Source organism: Pan paniscus, chromosome 21 (assembly GCF_029289425.2).
Source record: "Pan paniscus chromosome 21, NHGRI_mPanPan1-v2.0_pri, whole genome shotgun sequence".
NCBI classification, from domain to species: Eukaryota; Metazoa; Chordata; class Mammalia; order Primates; family Hominidae; genus Pan; species Pan paniscus.
The window spans coordinates 26,122,638-26,138,652 of record NC_073270.2 but is presented as its reverse complement, the minus strand read 5'-3'; the positions used below and the strand labels follow the sequence as shown (position 1 = coordinate 26,138,652).

The 16,015-nt window shown below is 45.8% G+C and overlaps 1 protein-coding gene across 1 annotated transcript in view; it reads right to left on the bottom strand.

The window, feature by feature from the left end:
* The window catches only part of PYGB (glycogen phosphorylase B), a 52,010-nt gene that overhangs the window by 35,138 nt on the left and 857 nt on the right, over positions 1 to 16,015 (bottom strand). Inside the window, exon 2 of the mRNA XM_034947581.3 lies at positions 5,550 to 5,651. Coding sequence (XP_034803472.1) covers positions 5,550 to 5,651 — 102 coding nt within the window. The remainder of the gene's footprint in view (positions 1 to 5,549; positions 5,652 to 16,015) is intronic.

The following is a 16,015-nucleotide window of genomic DNA, read 5'->3' as shown; positions in this document are numbered from 1 at the left end:
TCCTAGGTATTTTATTCTCTTTGAAGCAATTGTGAATGGGAGTTCACTCATGATTTGGCCCTCTGTTTGTCTGTTTATTGGTGTATAGGAATGCTTGTGATTTTTGTACATTGATTTTGTATCCTGAGACTTTGCTGAAGTTGCTTATCAGCTTAAGGAGATTTGGGGCTGAGATGATGGGGTTTTCTAAATATACAAATATGTCATCGGCAAACAGGGATAATTTGACTTCCTCTTTTCCTCACTGAATACCCTTTATTTCTTTCTCCTGCCTGAATGCCCTGGCCCGAACTTCCAACACTATGTTGAATAGGAGTAGTGAGAGAGGGCATCCGTCTTCTGCCAGTTTTCAAAGGGGATGCTTGCAGTTTTTGCCCATTCACTATGATATTGGCTGTGGGTATGTCATAAATAGCTCTTATTATTTTGAGATATGTTCCATCAATACCTAGTTTATTGAGAGTTTTTGGCATGAAGTGCTGTTGAATTTTGTTGAAGGCCTTTTCTGCATCAATTGAGATAATCATATGGTTTGTCTTTGATTCTGTTTATATGATGGATTACGTTTGTTGATTTGCATACGTTGAACCAGCCTTGCATCCCAGGGATGAACCCCACTTGATCATGGTGGATAAGCTTTTTGATGTGCTGCTGGATTTGGTTTGCCAGTATTTTACTGATGATTTTTGCATCGATGTTCATCAGGGATATTGGTCTAAAATTCTCCTTTTTGGTTGTGTCTGTGCCAGGCTTTGGTATCAGGATGATGCTGGCCTCATAAAATGAGTTAGGGAGGATTCCCTCTTTTTCTATTGATTGGAATAGTTTCAGAAGGAATGATATCAGCTCCTCCTTGTACCTCTGGTCCTGGACTTTTTTTGGTTGGTAGGCTATTAATTATTGCCTCAATTTCAAAGCCTGTTATTGGTCTATTCAGGAATTCAACTTCTTCCTGGTTTAGTCTTGGGAGGGTGTATGTGTCGAGGAATTCATCCATTTCCTCTAGATTTTCTAGTTTATTTGCATAGAGGTGTTTATAGTATTCTCTGATGGTAGTTTGTATTTCTGTGGCATCGGTGGTGACATCCCCTTTATCATATTTTATTGCATCTATTTGATTCTTCTCTCTTTTCCTCTTTATTAGTCTTGCTACCGGTCTATCAATTTTGTTGATCTTTTCAAAAAACCAGCTCCTGGATTCTTCGATTTTTTTAAGAGTTTTTTGTGTCTCTATCTCCTTCAGTTCTGCTCTTAGTTACTATTTGTTGCCTTCTGCTAGCTTTTGAATGGTTGCTCTTGCTTCTCTAGTTCTTTTGTGATTTTAGGGTGGTCAATTTTAGATATTTCCTGCTTTCTTTTGTGGGCATTTAGTGCTATAAAGTTCCCTCTACACACTGCTTTAAATATGTCCCAGAGATTCTGGTATGTTGTTTTTGTTCTCATTGGTTTCAAAGAACATCTTTATTTCTGCCTTCATTTCTTTATTTACCCAGTAGTCATTCAGGAGCAGGTTGTTCAGTTTCCATGTAGTTGTGCGGTTTTGAGTGAATGTCTTAATCCTGAGTTCTAGTTTGATTGCACTGTGGTCTGAGAGACAGTTTGTTATAATTTCTGTTCTTTTACATTTGCTGAGGAGTGCTTTACTTCCAACTATGTGGTCAATTTTGGAATAAGTGCAATGTGGTGCTGAGAAGAATGTATATTTTGTTGATTTGGGGTGGAGAGTTCTGTAGATATCTATTAGGTCCGCTTGGTGCAGAGCTGAGTTCAAGTCCTGGATATCCTTGTTAACTTTCTGTCTCGTTTATCTGTCTAATGTTGACAGTGGGGTGTTAAAGTCTCCCATTATTATTGTGTGGGAGTCTAAGTCTCTTTGTAGGTCTCTAAGGACTTGCTTTATGAATCTGGGTGCTCCTGTATTGAGTGCATATGTATTTAGAATAGTTAGCTCTTCTTGTTGAATTGATCCCTTTACCATTAAGTAATGGCCTTCTTTGTCTCTTTTGATCTTTGTTGGCTTAAAGTCTGTTTTATCAGAGACTAGGATTGCAACCCCTGCTTTTTTTTTTGTTTTCCATTTGCTTGGTAGATCTTCCTCCATCCCTTTATTTTGAGCCTATGTGTGTCTCCGCATGTGAGATGGGTCTCCTGAATACAGCACACTGATGGGTCTTGACTCTATCCAGTCTGCCAGTCTGTGTCTTTTAATTGGAGCATTTCGCCCATTTACATTTAAGGTTAATATTGTTATATGTGAATTTGATCCTGTCATTATGATGTTAGCTGGTTATTCTGCCCGGTAGCTGATAGAGTTTCTTCCTAGCCTTGATGGTCTTTACAATTTGGCATGTTTTTGCAGTGGCTGGTACCGGTTGTTCCTTTCCATGTTTAGTGCTTCCTTCAGGAGCTCTTTTAGAGCAGGCCTGGTGGTGACAAAATCTCTCAGCATTTGCTGGTCTGTAAAGGATTTTATTTCTCCTTCACTTATGAAGCTTAGTTTGGCTGGATATGAAATTCTGGGTTGAAAATTCTTTTCTTTAAGAATGTTGAATATTGGCCCCCACTCTCTTCTGGCTTGCAGTTTCTGCGAAGAGATCTGCTGTTAGTCTGATGGGCTTCCCTTTGCGGGTAACCCAACCTTTCTCTCTGGTTGCCCTTAACATTTTCTCCTTCATTTCAACTTTGGTGAATCTGACAATTATGTGCCTTGGAGTTGCTCTTCTCGAGGAGTATCTTTGTGGCGTTTTCTGTATTTCCTGTATTTGAGTGTTGGCCTGCCTTGCTAGGTTGGGGAAGTTCTCCTGGATAATATCCTGAAGAGTGTTTTCCAACTTGGTGCCATTCTCCCCATCACTTTCAGATACATCAATCAGCCGTAGATTGGTCTCTTCACATAGTCCCATATTTCTTGGAGGCTTTGTTCATTTCTTTTTACTCTGTTTTCTCTGAACTTCTCTTCTCACTTCATGTCATTCATTTGATCTTCAATCACTGATACCCTTTTTTCCAGTTGATCGAATTGGCTACTGAAGCTTGTGCATGCATCATGTAGTTCTCGTGCCATGGTTTTCAGCTCCATCAGGTCATTTAAGGACTTCTCTGCACTGGTTATTCTAGTTAGCCATTTGTCTAATCTTTTTTCAAGGTTTTTAGCTTCTTTGTGATGGGTTCGATCATCCTCCTTTAGCTCGGAGAAGTTTGATCGTCTGAAGCCTTCTCCTCTCAACTCATCAAAGTCATCCTCCGTCCAGCTTTGTTCCATTGCTGGCGAGGAGCTGCGTTCCTTTGGAGGAGAAGAGGCACTCTGATTTTTAGAATTTTCAGCTTTTCTGCTCTGGTTTCTCCCCATCTTTGTGGTTTTATCTACCTTTGGTCTTTGATGATGGTGACGTACAGACGGGGTTTTGGTGTGGATGTCCTTTCTGTTTGTTAGTTTTCCTTCTAACAGTCAGGACCTTCAGCTGCAGGTCTGTTGGAGTTTGCTGGAGGTCCACTCCAGACCCTGTTTGCCTGGGTATCACCAGCGGAGGCTGCAGAACAGTGAATACTGCAGAACAGCAAACGTTGCTGCCTGATCGTTCCTCTGGAAGCTTCATCTCAGAGGGGCACCCGGCTGTGTGAGGTGTCAGTCGGCCCCTACTGGGAGGTGCCTCCCAGTTAGGTAGGCTACTCGGGGGTCAGGGACCCACTTGTGGAAGCAGTCTGTCCATTCTCAGATCTCAAACTCTGTACTGGGAGAAACACTACTGTCTTCAAAGCTGTCACACAGAGACATTTGTCTGCAGAAGTTTCTGCTGCCTTTTGTTCAGCTATGCCCTGCCCCCAGAGGTGGAGTCTACAGAGGCAGGCAGGCCTACTTGAGCTGTGGTGGGCTCCACCCAGTTCAAGCTTCCCGGCTGCTCTGTTTACCTACTCAAGCCTCAGCAATGGTGGACGCCCCTCCCCAAGCCTCACTGCCGCCTTGCAGTTCAATCTCAGACTGTTGTGCTAGCAATGAGTGAGGCTCCGTGGGCGTGGGACCCTCCGAGCCTGGCGCGGGATATAATTTCCTCGTGTGCCATTTGCTAAGACCATTGGAAAAGTGGAGTATTAGGGTGGGAGTGATCCAATTCTCCAGGTGCCATTGGTCACAGCTTCCCTTGGCTAGGAAAGGGAATTCCCTGATCCCTTGCGATTCCCGGGTGAGGCAATGCCTCGCCCTGCTTTAGCTCACGCTCTCACGCTCGGTGGGCTACACCCACTGTCCTGCACCCACAGTCCGACAAGCCCCAGTGAGATGAACCCAGTACCTCAGTTGGAAATGCAGAAATCACCCATCTTCTGCATCACTCACGCTGAGAGCTGTAGACTGGAGCTGTTCCTATTCGGCCATCTTGGAACCTCCCATCAAGTGTACAAAGTTTAAAAGGATACATGCTTGCCTGCAATTTCTAAATTTCTATAATTAACATTCATTTTCTGTGAATAAAAATTATAAACATATTGCATGTTTATGAGGCAAACTATTCCCTAAAATTTTTACTATATGTAAGAACTGCATAAAGTGTTTCGAAAAAGAAAATGCATTCTATAATGGTAAAATCCAAAGACAAGACTAAGATATTACATGTTCTGTACTTCTTACAGACATGCCCTAATGTTAACACTCAGTAAACAGACGTAAATGACAAGTCACCTGCCAGGGTAACCTTTAGCGCCATTAGCTAATTTCGAACATGCGGAGTGAAGTTTTTGTTGCATTTTGTTGAGCACAGACACAGCTATGAGGTCCTGCAGGGGGAGACGGAGCCCCAGGCAATGTTGAGCTGCCTCCCAGCCATGCAAGACATTTGCCCCCAACAAAACACCCCCACTCCTCCCACACACACATCCAAACCCAAGCAAAGCAAAGGCGGTGGCAGGGCGCTGAGGTGGAGGGGCCCCGCCATGAAGGCACCCATCTATGCACAGGTAAAGGGTTATACTCTAGAGACTCAGCTGGGAAGAGAAGCGAAGACAGACCAGGAAGCCAATGGCTGTTCTGCTCTAAAACCACAAAGGAACTGTGAAAGGATTAAGTTCAAAGTGAACAAGTGCTAATGAAGAACTCTCAAGAAAAGGCAGGTTTTGTTTTTAGGGGAGAAATAGTGCTTTTACAACTAGACAACTAAGGTGAGCTCCGGAGGTCATCTCAGGGGTGGAGGGAGGGAAACCAGACATGGGTTAGCAGTTTGATGAAGTCAAAATGGAATAATACCAACCACTGGTGCAGTGCTCTAAATCCGCCCCAGAGGTGGGGTGGGGTGTGGGATGGCCTCTAGAACCTCCACACCTTCGCATCCCAATTCAACCCCATGCTTGCGGTCCGTTCGATTCTTACTTTCTACTCTCAAAAACAGAGAGCAGCCCCGCCAACCCATTCCTTCCAGGAGGGGAGAACAGGCCGTAAATCTCCCGATTCCCAGATAGCTGCTAGTCTTAACATCAGGGCTCACCTCTGTGGGAAAATGGATTCAGACCTCAAAGCACCACGAGGGGCCACCCAGAAGCCCGGCCACGAAGCCCTGTACCTGATAGATGGCTTCATCGCAGGCATTCTGAAGGCCCAGGTTCACCATCGTGTTCTGCAGCGTGCGACCCATGTAGAATTCCAGGGAAAGATAATAAATGCGCTGAGGAAGCAGAAGAAAGAATAAGATTTCTCATTCCATTCTACACTTTAGGAAGGTTACAGAGATGACACGACCCATGAAGCCAAGCCCCCACTCGGGATTTCATTTATGTCAACCCAACGCACAAAAACTGGGCTTGCTCTGTCAGGCAGCCTGCTGACTGCAGCCCCCAAAAGCAGCCCACCCAGGAGACCCCTCCTCAACACGGCCTTCTCTTCCCTGACCCTCCAGTCCCTGGATGAACACACACTAACTTTCCATGATGTGTGGGGAGGCAGGGCAGGTTGGTGGTTGGGGCCAAGGCACCCAGAACTGGACAGACCCAGGTCTGCACTTAGCCTCTTACCAGCCATGTGCCCTTGGGCAAGTTACTTCACATCTCTAACACAGATGTAACACAGGCCATGTCTTCAAGTACTCAATGGAAAGCCCTGAGCACAACTTCTAGCACCCACGTGAAGCACCAATGAACGCAGCACAGACAGCTGAATGGATGCATCCATGTTCCCCAGCAGAAGTCTCTTGGCTGATGCCTGCTGGCTGGCTGGCTTGGGGTTGCCACATGAGCCAGCTCTATGCCAGTGAGGTGCTGTATCAAGGACAGCCACCCATGCAGTGCCTCCTGGGCCCTGAGCGGGGTTCTAGGTGCCCTACTTTCTCTACCGAGTACTTCTTACGGCCATCCACGGGCCTGCAGCAGCCAGGGCTGAATGCTAAGATCAGTGGGCACAACTCCAAGGACTAACAGGATATGTGCACAGCCAACATCTCCCCTGAAATATTTACTAATTGCTGTGGTGGTTTTAACCAGGGGCCAAACACTTTCTGATATTCTTCACTCCAGGAGGAGGAGCTTACTTCCCTGTCTGCCACCTTGAGGGTGGGCTGGATGTAGCGACACCCTGCTGAGGAGCACAGAAAGGAAACGGCAGCAACTTGACAGTGGAGATAGCTGACCACGCTGACCGGCACCATGTAGTGATTCCCTGGAATTCTCCATGGGTCGCCGGTGAGGCCCATAAAGTTTTTAATACATAATTTAAGAATACTCTATAAATACCTAAATCTACAAATTGAAAGAACACACACACACAAATGATAGCTCTGTCTTCAATGGCCTGTTTTTACTTTTTTGATCATCTGAATATAGGCTTCTACATTACTGTATAAATTCCAAAGTCCTTTACGTCACAGGAAATTACAGCAGCATAATTAATGAGTCCTCATAGCCACTATAAGTACAACTACTGCTGCTGTCACTCACAGTCAGGCCTCTTGCGGACTTTCATCATGCTGGATTTTATTTACACTACATTTGAACGAACTTAACATTCTATGGGGTTTCCATAGCACCTGCCTCCCCCCTCTGGCAGAGGAAGCCACAGGCACTGTCCAGGCAGCGTTTATTAACCAGTGCGAAATCATACTGAGCCCAACTAGACCCTGGCTGTCTGAGAAAATACTGTGGGTCAAGTATCAACAAGAGGTTTTATAAAAAGCTGACAGGCCAGGAACATGACCAGAATGTTTTTACTTTGCCTTTAACTAAAAATGTGTATTTTTTTTTAAGAGATGACGGTCTCACTATGTTGCCCAGGCTGGCTGCAAACTCCTGGCCTCAAGTGATCCTCGCGTCTCAGCCTCCCAAGCAGCTGGCACTACAGGGGCATGCCACCACACCTGGCTAAAATGTGGATTTTTAGGTTGTAGTTTGCTCTCTCTGCAAAAGTTCCTAACTTCTACTTAGAACTTTTCTACTGTGGGGAAAAGGTTTACCAGTTATGTCCCAAGAGCTTGATTATCTCTGTTTGTAAGGGACAGGACTGACACAGGAAGTGCTGGGCCTAGACTCGAAGCCTGTGCGTCTCCAATTGTCCAGGTTGCATGCAGACATCGAGGGTTCTGCAGCCTCCTGCTGAAGCACAGCCCCCAAGGCACTGCCCAGGGCCTGCCGGGCCACAGGCTCTGTCCTTGGGGACTGCAATGTGTTTTGCTGCTTTGAGGTTTTTCTGCAACTTGTTTCAATTTAAGAACTTTCATCATTTGCTGAGATGTGTCTATTTTGCTTTTACCTTAATATGGTTCAGAGTGAAAACCATGAAACTGAAAAGAGGCTTGCTGGAGGAGCTGGCCAAGAAAATGCAGACTTGAATGGTACAGGCTGGGGTCTCATCCCAGCTCCCTGCCCTGGCTAGCTGGGTGACCTGGGCAAGTCACTCAGCCTCTGAGAGGACCACATTCACCTGTGGGCTCGCACAGGGCTAGGCTAGGACTCAGGCAAGGCTGGTTCGCCTCACCATACCAGACTTTTCAAGGAGAAATGCAAAGCCTAGAAAGTTGTCAAGTGGCAGTTCTGAAAAAAACCATGTAAAGGGATAGGCTTTGTCCAAGCAACAGCCTAGGGACCTAGCTCTTCCATGACCCCAAATCCTGCTGCTGCAGGACAGCCTGTTTCCACTCACTCCCCTCTGGCTCCTCCTGTGCAACCATGAACAGGGCTTCCCTGCTCAGGGAGCGCTGGTTGGAGAACCGGACTCACCTGCTTCAGCCTGAAAATGCCAACACGATCCCTTAACCTCCCTGCTCAGCAGCTCTGCTCTAAGGAGGCCCTGCCGCCTGGGATTGAACTGGGCCATTGATCTTTCTACCATGGTCCCTTCTTGCAATATGACATAACAAGTGTTAAGTAGCCTAAAGCCAGCCTGTTTTTTGTTTTTGTTTTTTGTTTTTTTTTGAGACAGAGTTTCGCTCTGTTGCCCAGGCTGGAATGCAATGGTGCAATCTTGGCTCACTGCAACCTCCGCCTCCTGGGTTCAAGCCAGGCCCTCCGCTTTTTTTTTTTTTTAACAGAGTTTATCACATGCAAAGCCTACACAACCAGGCAAATAATAGAAAAACATAAAGCTCAAAAATAGATGAAAATATGATCAACACGAACAGTACACAACATACCAATCATCTAAAGACACCTTAGGAGTTAACAGACTCTGAAAAGAGAGTGTAACACCAACCGGCAGAGCCTCATTTTGCTCTTTACAGACAGAGATTCACAGAATTGGGCCTGTGGAGACCACCAATTTTTTCTCCCTTTTCTGAAGGGATTTTTAACTAGAGTCTTCATTTAACGTTGGTGTCTTAATACTCTGGTGGAAAAAGAAAGAACTTTCCCAACATTCAGGGAAACAAAAGAAAGAGCTGGAGCCAGGTGTGGTGGCTCACGCCTATAATCCCAGCACTTTGGGAGGCTGAGGCAGGTGTATCACTTGAGGTCAGGAGCTCAAGACCAGCCTGGCCAACATGGTGAAACCCTGTCTCTACTAAAAATACAAAACTAGCTGGGCGTGGTGGTGCACACCTGTAATCCCAGCTATTCGGAAGGCTGAGGCAGGAGAATCGCCTGAACCCGGGAGGCGGAGGTTGCAGTGAGTAGAGATTGTGCCACTGCACTCCAGCCTGGGCAACAAGAGCGAAACTCCACCTCAAAAAAAAAAAAAAAAGAGTTGGGCGGCTGCTTTCACCAAGATGAAGAGCCTCATTCTGCAGGCAGATCTGGTCTGAAACCGGTCCTCCTGTCCCCAGGAAAGCACAGCAACTCTCCTTTTGTGTATTCGATTCTATCGGTGCCAGCATGCCTCAGACCAGCCGCCCTCTACTGGTTCCTACATGGGCACAGAGTGACTCACAGGGCAGAGTGTCCCTCCCTGCCACCCAGGCACTGTGGACAGAGCTGGCCCTGATAAGACACAGGAACACAGGCCACTGAGCCAGCCAGAGGCCAGTGGGCACCACGTTCCACCAGCCAGGCCTTGGAGCGGGGGGCTCCCAGCCCCTCCAGACACAAAGGGGCCACCTCCCTGGGCTGGACCTGCTGGCTCCTGCTGGTGAGCTGAGCAGTCTCAGATACCATCCAGGGGAACCGAGGTCCTGTGGGAGGAGAGATGTTGAGGGGCCTCCCACCCGCCAGACGCTGAGGTTGGTCTTTGGTTTCCTTGACAGTGTCACAGTGTCCACTCCACTGTGTCTGAGGGGGCTTCTGGGGAGTTGCTCACAGAGCAATCTGATAATCCACTACTGTATCTGCTGTAAGGATGTGAGGATTAGCTAGCACATCTCTCAAGCTCCCAGCCTGTGAAGTCACACGGTACTTTCTTAACGAATTAACTGCCAGGGAAACTTGGCTTCCCATGAACAGTGGGCAGGCTTCTCAACGTGGATCGTGGATTTCCTTCTCACTCCAGTACCTACGACTCAAACACAGGTCTGTTTGCTCAATTTTGAAAATGTCAAATGTGAAAGAATTATAGAACTTTAGAACTTATGGGGATCTTAAGAGATCACTTGGTTCTGTAGTAAACAAATTCCTTCTACACTCCATGACACACATTACCACAAGTCACTGTCTCCCGCCTTCTATGCAATTAAGCTCCACAAAAAGTCTATTCAGTACTAATCCAGAGCCAGAAAGCGATGGGAGCCTTCTCCTTATCACTGACAGAGCCTAATCAACATACACTAAGTGATCTGGACCGTGTCAAACTATATTTATAACTAGTGAGCTACCAGTCATCGTTTTTAAACACTACTTTAATCTTTCATTTTAACTGTTTGTAGGCCGAGAAATGCCACTTAGCTATACCTAAAATTACATGTCATTCCTACTCAAGGTACTGCTGAAGACACTGTTAACCAAACTTCTCTTACTGTCCAATTACCTTTCTAAATCTGTGTTCACTTCTCTTCCCTTCACCGTATCCTAAGAATGCCATTCTGCATGGGTGAGAAAAAGCCAGCTCCTATCTCCTGTGGTTATTTGCTGCATGTCTTAGGATGCTTTGAATTTCCAAATGGCTTAAAGCTTTGATCCGTTTAATAATAATAATAATAAAAGATATAATCTGAAAAGACTTCTAAAGTTCTCCCAATTATTTATTTGTATTTTTTACAATTGTATTATTGCATTTTATTTGTATTTATTAAGCAGGACAGCTGGTGACACTGAAAAGATTTGCAGACAACAGCACTGTGTTGATTAAAATGTCCAGAGTTTAACTGCTCTACTGTGGGTGTGTAGGAGAGCTTCCCTGTTTTTCCGGAGTACTCACTGCCGTTTTTGGGGGTGAAGGGGCAACAAGGCTACGACTCAGTTTTTTTTTTTTTTTTTGAGACAGAGTCTCGCTCCGTTGCCCAGGCTGGAATGCAGTGGCATGATCTCGGCTCACTGCAACCTGCTCCTCCCAGGTTCAAGCAATCCTCCTGCCTCAGTCCCCCAAGTACCTGGGACTACAGGCGCCCACCACCATGCCTGGCTAATTTTTGTATTTTTAGTAAAGATGGGGTTTCACCTTGTTGGTCAGGCTGGTTCTTACTTTCAAATGATTCAGAGAAAAATGAACTTACAGTGATAAAATGATCTAACAAGTGTGTTGCAATGTTTAACATCTGGGGAATCCGGATGAAGGGTAAACAGGAATTACAAGAAATCTCTATATTATTCTTGCAACTTTTTAAGGGTCTGAAATCACATAAAGTTTAAAAGGAAATATGGCTGAGATGTGGAGGTGAGGTCGGTTACCTTATTTTATTTTATTTTATTTAGGCAGAGTTGCCCAGGCTGGAGTGCAATGGCGCAGTCTTGGCTCCCTGCAACCTCCGCCTCCCTGGTTCAAGCAATTCTCCTGTCTCAGCCTCCCGAATAGCTGGGACTACAGATGTCCACCACCACGCCCGGCTAATTTTTGTATTTTTAATAGAGACCAGGTTTCACCATATTGGTCAGGCTGGTCTCGAACTTTTGACCTCAGGTGATCCACCTGCCTCAGCCTCCCAAAGTGCTGGGATTACAGGTGTGAGTCACCACGCCCGGCCATATTTTATAAAGCCACCACGGCCCCTGTGGATTAGTCAGGGTTCTCCAGAGACACAGAACAGTAAGGTATGTGTAGAGAGAGACAGATTTAAGAAATTGGCTCAAGTGATTCTGAAGTGCAAGGCCACAACCTACAGGGTGGGGTGGGCCAGCAGGCTGGAGACCCAGGCAAGCTGCAGCTCCGGTGCAAGGTAGCTGGTGGCAGGGTTTGTTCTGCAAGGCCTTCCCCCATGGGAGGCTGTGAAACTGTGATGTAATGAGATATACTTATTTGTTCTTCCTGGCCAGTGCTCCTAACACCCTTGTAATTTCCTAAGTGATAAGAGCAATAAAAATGAAAGAAGTGTCTTTTGTTATTCACAACAAGTCCCTTTCAACCATGCCTGATGTGGTCACCAAAAGGTGACTTTTGGCAAGCCCCTAAGGGCAGAGGCTGGCTGCCAGGGGAACCAGCTCTGTAATTAGAGGGTTGGAAGTTTCAGGCCCACCCCTCCCGCCAGCCCCAACCTCCAGTGAAGGGAGAGGGGCTAAAGGCTGAGCTCATCACCAATGGCCAATAATCACACTAGGTAACTGCGGCCTCCATAAAATCCCCAACTGAAGGGGATGGAAGAGCTTCCTTCCAGTTCAGTGAATCCTGGAGGTGCTGGGACAGTGGCACCTGCAGAGGGAATGGAAGCCCCTGCACCCTCCCTCAGACCTGCCCTCTGCATATCTTCTATCTGGCTGTTCCTGGGTTGTATTCTTTGTAAGTAATTGGTAAACGCAGGTGAAGTGTTTCCCTGAGTTTCATGAGCCATTCTGGCAAATCATCAAACCTGAGGAGGCTGTCGGTCAGAGGTCAGAAGGGAGGTCCTGATGTGCAACTGACATCTGGGGTGGAGAAGTCTTGTGGGACTGAGCCTTTAGCCTGTGGGATCCGAGGCTACATCCAGGTAGACAGCATCAGAACGGAACTGAATTGTAAGATGCTCAGTCAGTGTGGGAAACACCACCCCCCCACCCCCCGAGAGGGACATCCACGTTACTATCTAGGCACAACAGCCAAGTTGACACATAAAACCAGCCACCACAGCCTGCAAGGGCAGAGGCCAGGCTGTCTTCTGCAGAAAATGAAGGCACACACTGTAGGCTTCTCCATCTGCTAAAATGACAGCTGGGGCCTACCTTCCAAGTGGCTAGCTGTCAGCAACACAAAACAGCACCCACCATCAGCTACTGGTCAGAGAAAATGACTTTGAGCGATCTGCTGTCAGGGAAGCCTGCCCAGGAGATGCAAGCTCAACTTCACACATAAAAGTGGAAATACATCAGAAAAATTGGGAGTGTTAGGATTCCGGAGGCTGGTACCACAACTGACTAATTAAAACAAATCCCAGAAGTGGGGATCACAGAGCAGAAGGGTCTGCAAAACACTTCTCTAGATCATCTTTCTTTAACTCCTGGGTCCAGCCAAACCAAAAGATTAATCGTATTTCATTGTGTTTATCTCATTAGGAATATTTAGGACAGCAGTGTGGGCCCCAAGGTAGAGCTGCTTTTCCTTAATCTGTGTTGTAGTCATGCCAGGAGCTTATGGGAAGAGTCTCAAAAACTGATTGTTACATCCACTGCAGGGGTGCTGCAGGTCAGTGGCTCAGCACATCGACAACACTGCTTCACAAAGGCCCACAGAATAAACCGTGCAACTGTCCTTTCAGGATGTTATAGAAGGGATCCCGTGACTCTCATAACTGGGCATGGGCTGCTTTCATTGCCAGGATCCTGGTCTGTGTTTTGTGTCCTGACCCTCACTGTCCCACCCCAACCCTCACTCTGAGGCCTTCTAATGCGAACCTTTTGTGCTGTATCTAGCATAAGCATCCTCAAATTCTCTCTGGATAGAGACAGAATGTCAATTCAACATGAAATAGAAACATTTTAACTCTAACATTTCAGAATGGCAACAGATTTCGGAAACATCACCAGCTTGATTCCCCTCATTTTAAAGATGAGAAAACTGAGGCCAATAAAGGCAAAGAAATCCGCCCAAGCCCACAGTTGCACAGACCGAATGGAAAGGCCAGGATGAAAAGGAGCGTGGAATCACGCACACTCTTTCTTCTCCATGCAGCGCAATCCCAGGCTCTGCAGTTTCAGGTTGGACTCTTCTTGCCACCTTGCCACCACTTCAGAGAATCCATTAAATGTCTTCATGACCAACCGCCACCTCTTGCCAAGCACAAAGCTCTCCATGTTAGCCAGATGTTTTGACGTGCTGATTTGCCAAGCATGGCAAAGCTTGACAAATCTTCCTCCGAACACCCCAACTTCTACTCTTTCTGCTATGTACCACAAATAAAGTGCTACGAGTTATGAAACAATAGGTTCAGTATAATGCTATTTTATGTATTAAAAACAAGTTTCTGCCAATACGGAAAAAACAATGTAGAACACAAAATATTTACAGCACAAAGTGGGCAACAGAAGTGGGTTACAGGATTACAGTTAATTTTTTTCCTTCTGGCTTATCTATATTTTCTAATTTTTCCTCCAGTAATAATTTTTCCTTCAGGACTTGCATAATTTAAAAAAAGACAAAAATAAAAATAAAAGCGTTCTATTTAGGAGCTCTAGAGCGTCACATTACCACAGTCTGCAGTGTGCCGGTGAATGTCTGAGGTCATTTCTGGCTGAGGGGGAGGCACAGCAGTTATTTTCTTGGGAGCACACCTCCTCTCATTGGCTCTGGTGGGACTGGTTGCTGGTCCATCACCAGCAAGCATGTAACTTTTCCAAAGAAAGGATTGCAAGCTTATTTTCATCATGAATTAGCGAAAAGAAGCAGTTAAATCCCAATTTTCCATGTCCTTCCTATTCAGAATAGGCACACAGCTTATTTACAGACTGTGAGATCTAAAAGTTTACAACTTTACGACTTACAGACTGTGCGGTTTAAGAGAAAGGTTTCCACCCAGAGCCACCACAGTAGACAATCAAAAGAGATCTCACGGAGGATCAAAAAACCTGTTTTGTTGCAGGGACTATCTTGTTCATGAAGGTCATTTCCGTAATCCCTGAGCCCATCGCTGGCCTCTCCAGGATCTGATTATACATAAATACTCCAATGGGCACCCTAAGGTGTAGAGCTGAGTCCTGGTCCAGCTCCAAGGAAATGCCCTTGAATGTGAAGGCAGAGCTATGTCCTTGCCATCCGCCACTTAGACAATAAAAATGATGTTGCGGGTCGGGTGCGTTGGCTCACGCCTGTAACTCCTGCACTTTGGGAGGCCGAGGCGGGCGGATCACGAGGTCAGGAGTTTGAGACCAGCCTGGCCAACATGGTGAAATCCCGTCTCTACTAAAGATACAAAAAATTAGCCGGGCGTGGTGGTAGGCGCCTGTAATCCCAGCTACTCGGGAGGCTAAGGCAGGAGAATTGCTTGAACCCGGAAGGCGGAGGTTGCACTGAGCCGAGATCGCGCCACTGCACTCTAGCTTCACGCTACAGGGCAAGACTCAGAATTAAAAAAAAAAAAAAAAAAATGGTGCTGTGCATCAGAACTCTCCCAACAGCAGGGAATTCTGGGGGAGCCACTGCTTCTTGGCTGCTTTTCCTGGCAAAGTCATCCCAAGCCCTTGTTATAACCTGTTTTGGCCATTCGTTGCCACTTCTTTCTATGTTTTGCATACCAAATATGAAGAGCCCCAGTTGGTATTCTAACAAATCTGTCCCTTTCACCATCTCTATTTTAGAAAAAAGAATGTCCCAGAATAAGTTTGGAAAAGCAGTCAATCTCTTAGCAATTACCGTATTAAACATATCTTAATGCCCTACAAAAATATTCTAAAATAATCCATAAAGCAAGTGCTCATTGCCTAGATGTACACTGCAAGTAAAATCTTTGCCAAGTGGCTTCAGGTCTGGAAGTGTGTCTTCCTCACCAGTTCTCCCTCTACGTTAGTGTAGTAGAAAGACAATTCTCCATGGTCAAGAGTTTAAAAGCAAACGACAACAACAAAAAACTGGCAACAGGGGGCTGTGCAAGACTACCATGTACCTATCAAACTGAAAACTACCATCCTATCCATTGACCTGCAAAGCTGTTTATCAGTGAAAAAGTTACAAATGTTTACGAATGAAACAGAAAATCTAAAAAACTGTATGTGCATTATACTTTTTAAAAATGTGTATGTATATTTAGGAATACCAAAAACACAGCAAGAACACAGGCCCATAGTAAACATGGTTAAGAGTAACGGGGACAATCAGTGACTTTAACGTTTCACTACTCAAACAAATTTTTGCAAGACATAAAAAGTAACAATTAGTAAGATGATCTCTGTCAACTTCAACCCAAGCAAATTTCTCCAAGGGAGGTGTGGGAACCTCCGGACAGAGCCTTCTTCGAGGGCTCCATCTCCATCTCTGAGCTTCATACCCCTCCCTGCGTGAAGCAGGCATCTTCAGTGATTTTCTTCTAAGCAGCGTACACAAAAAAAAGTCTCACAATTCCCT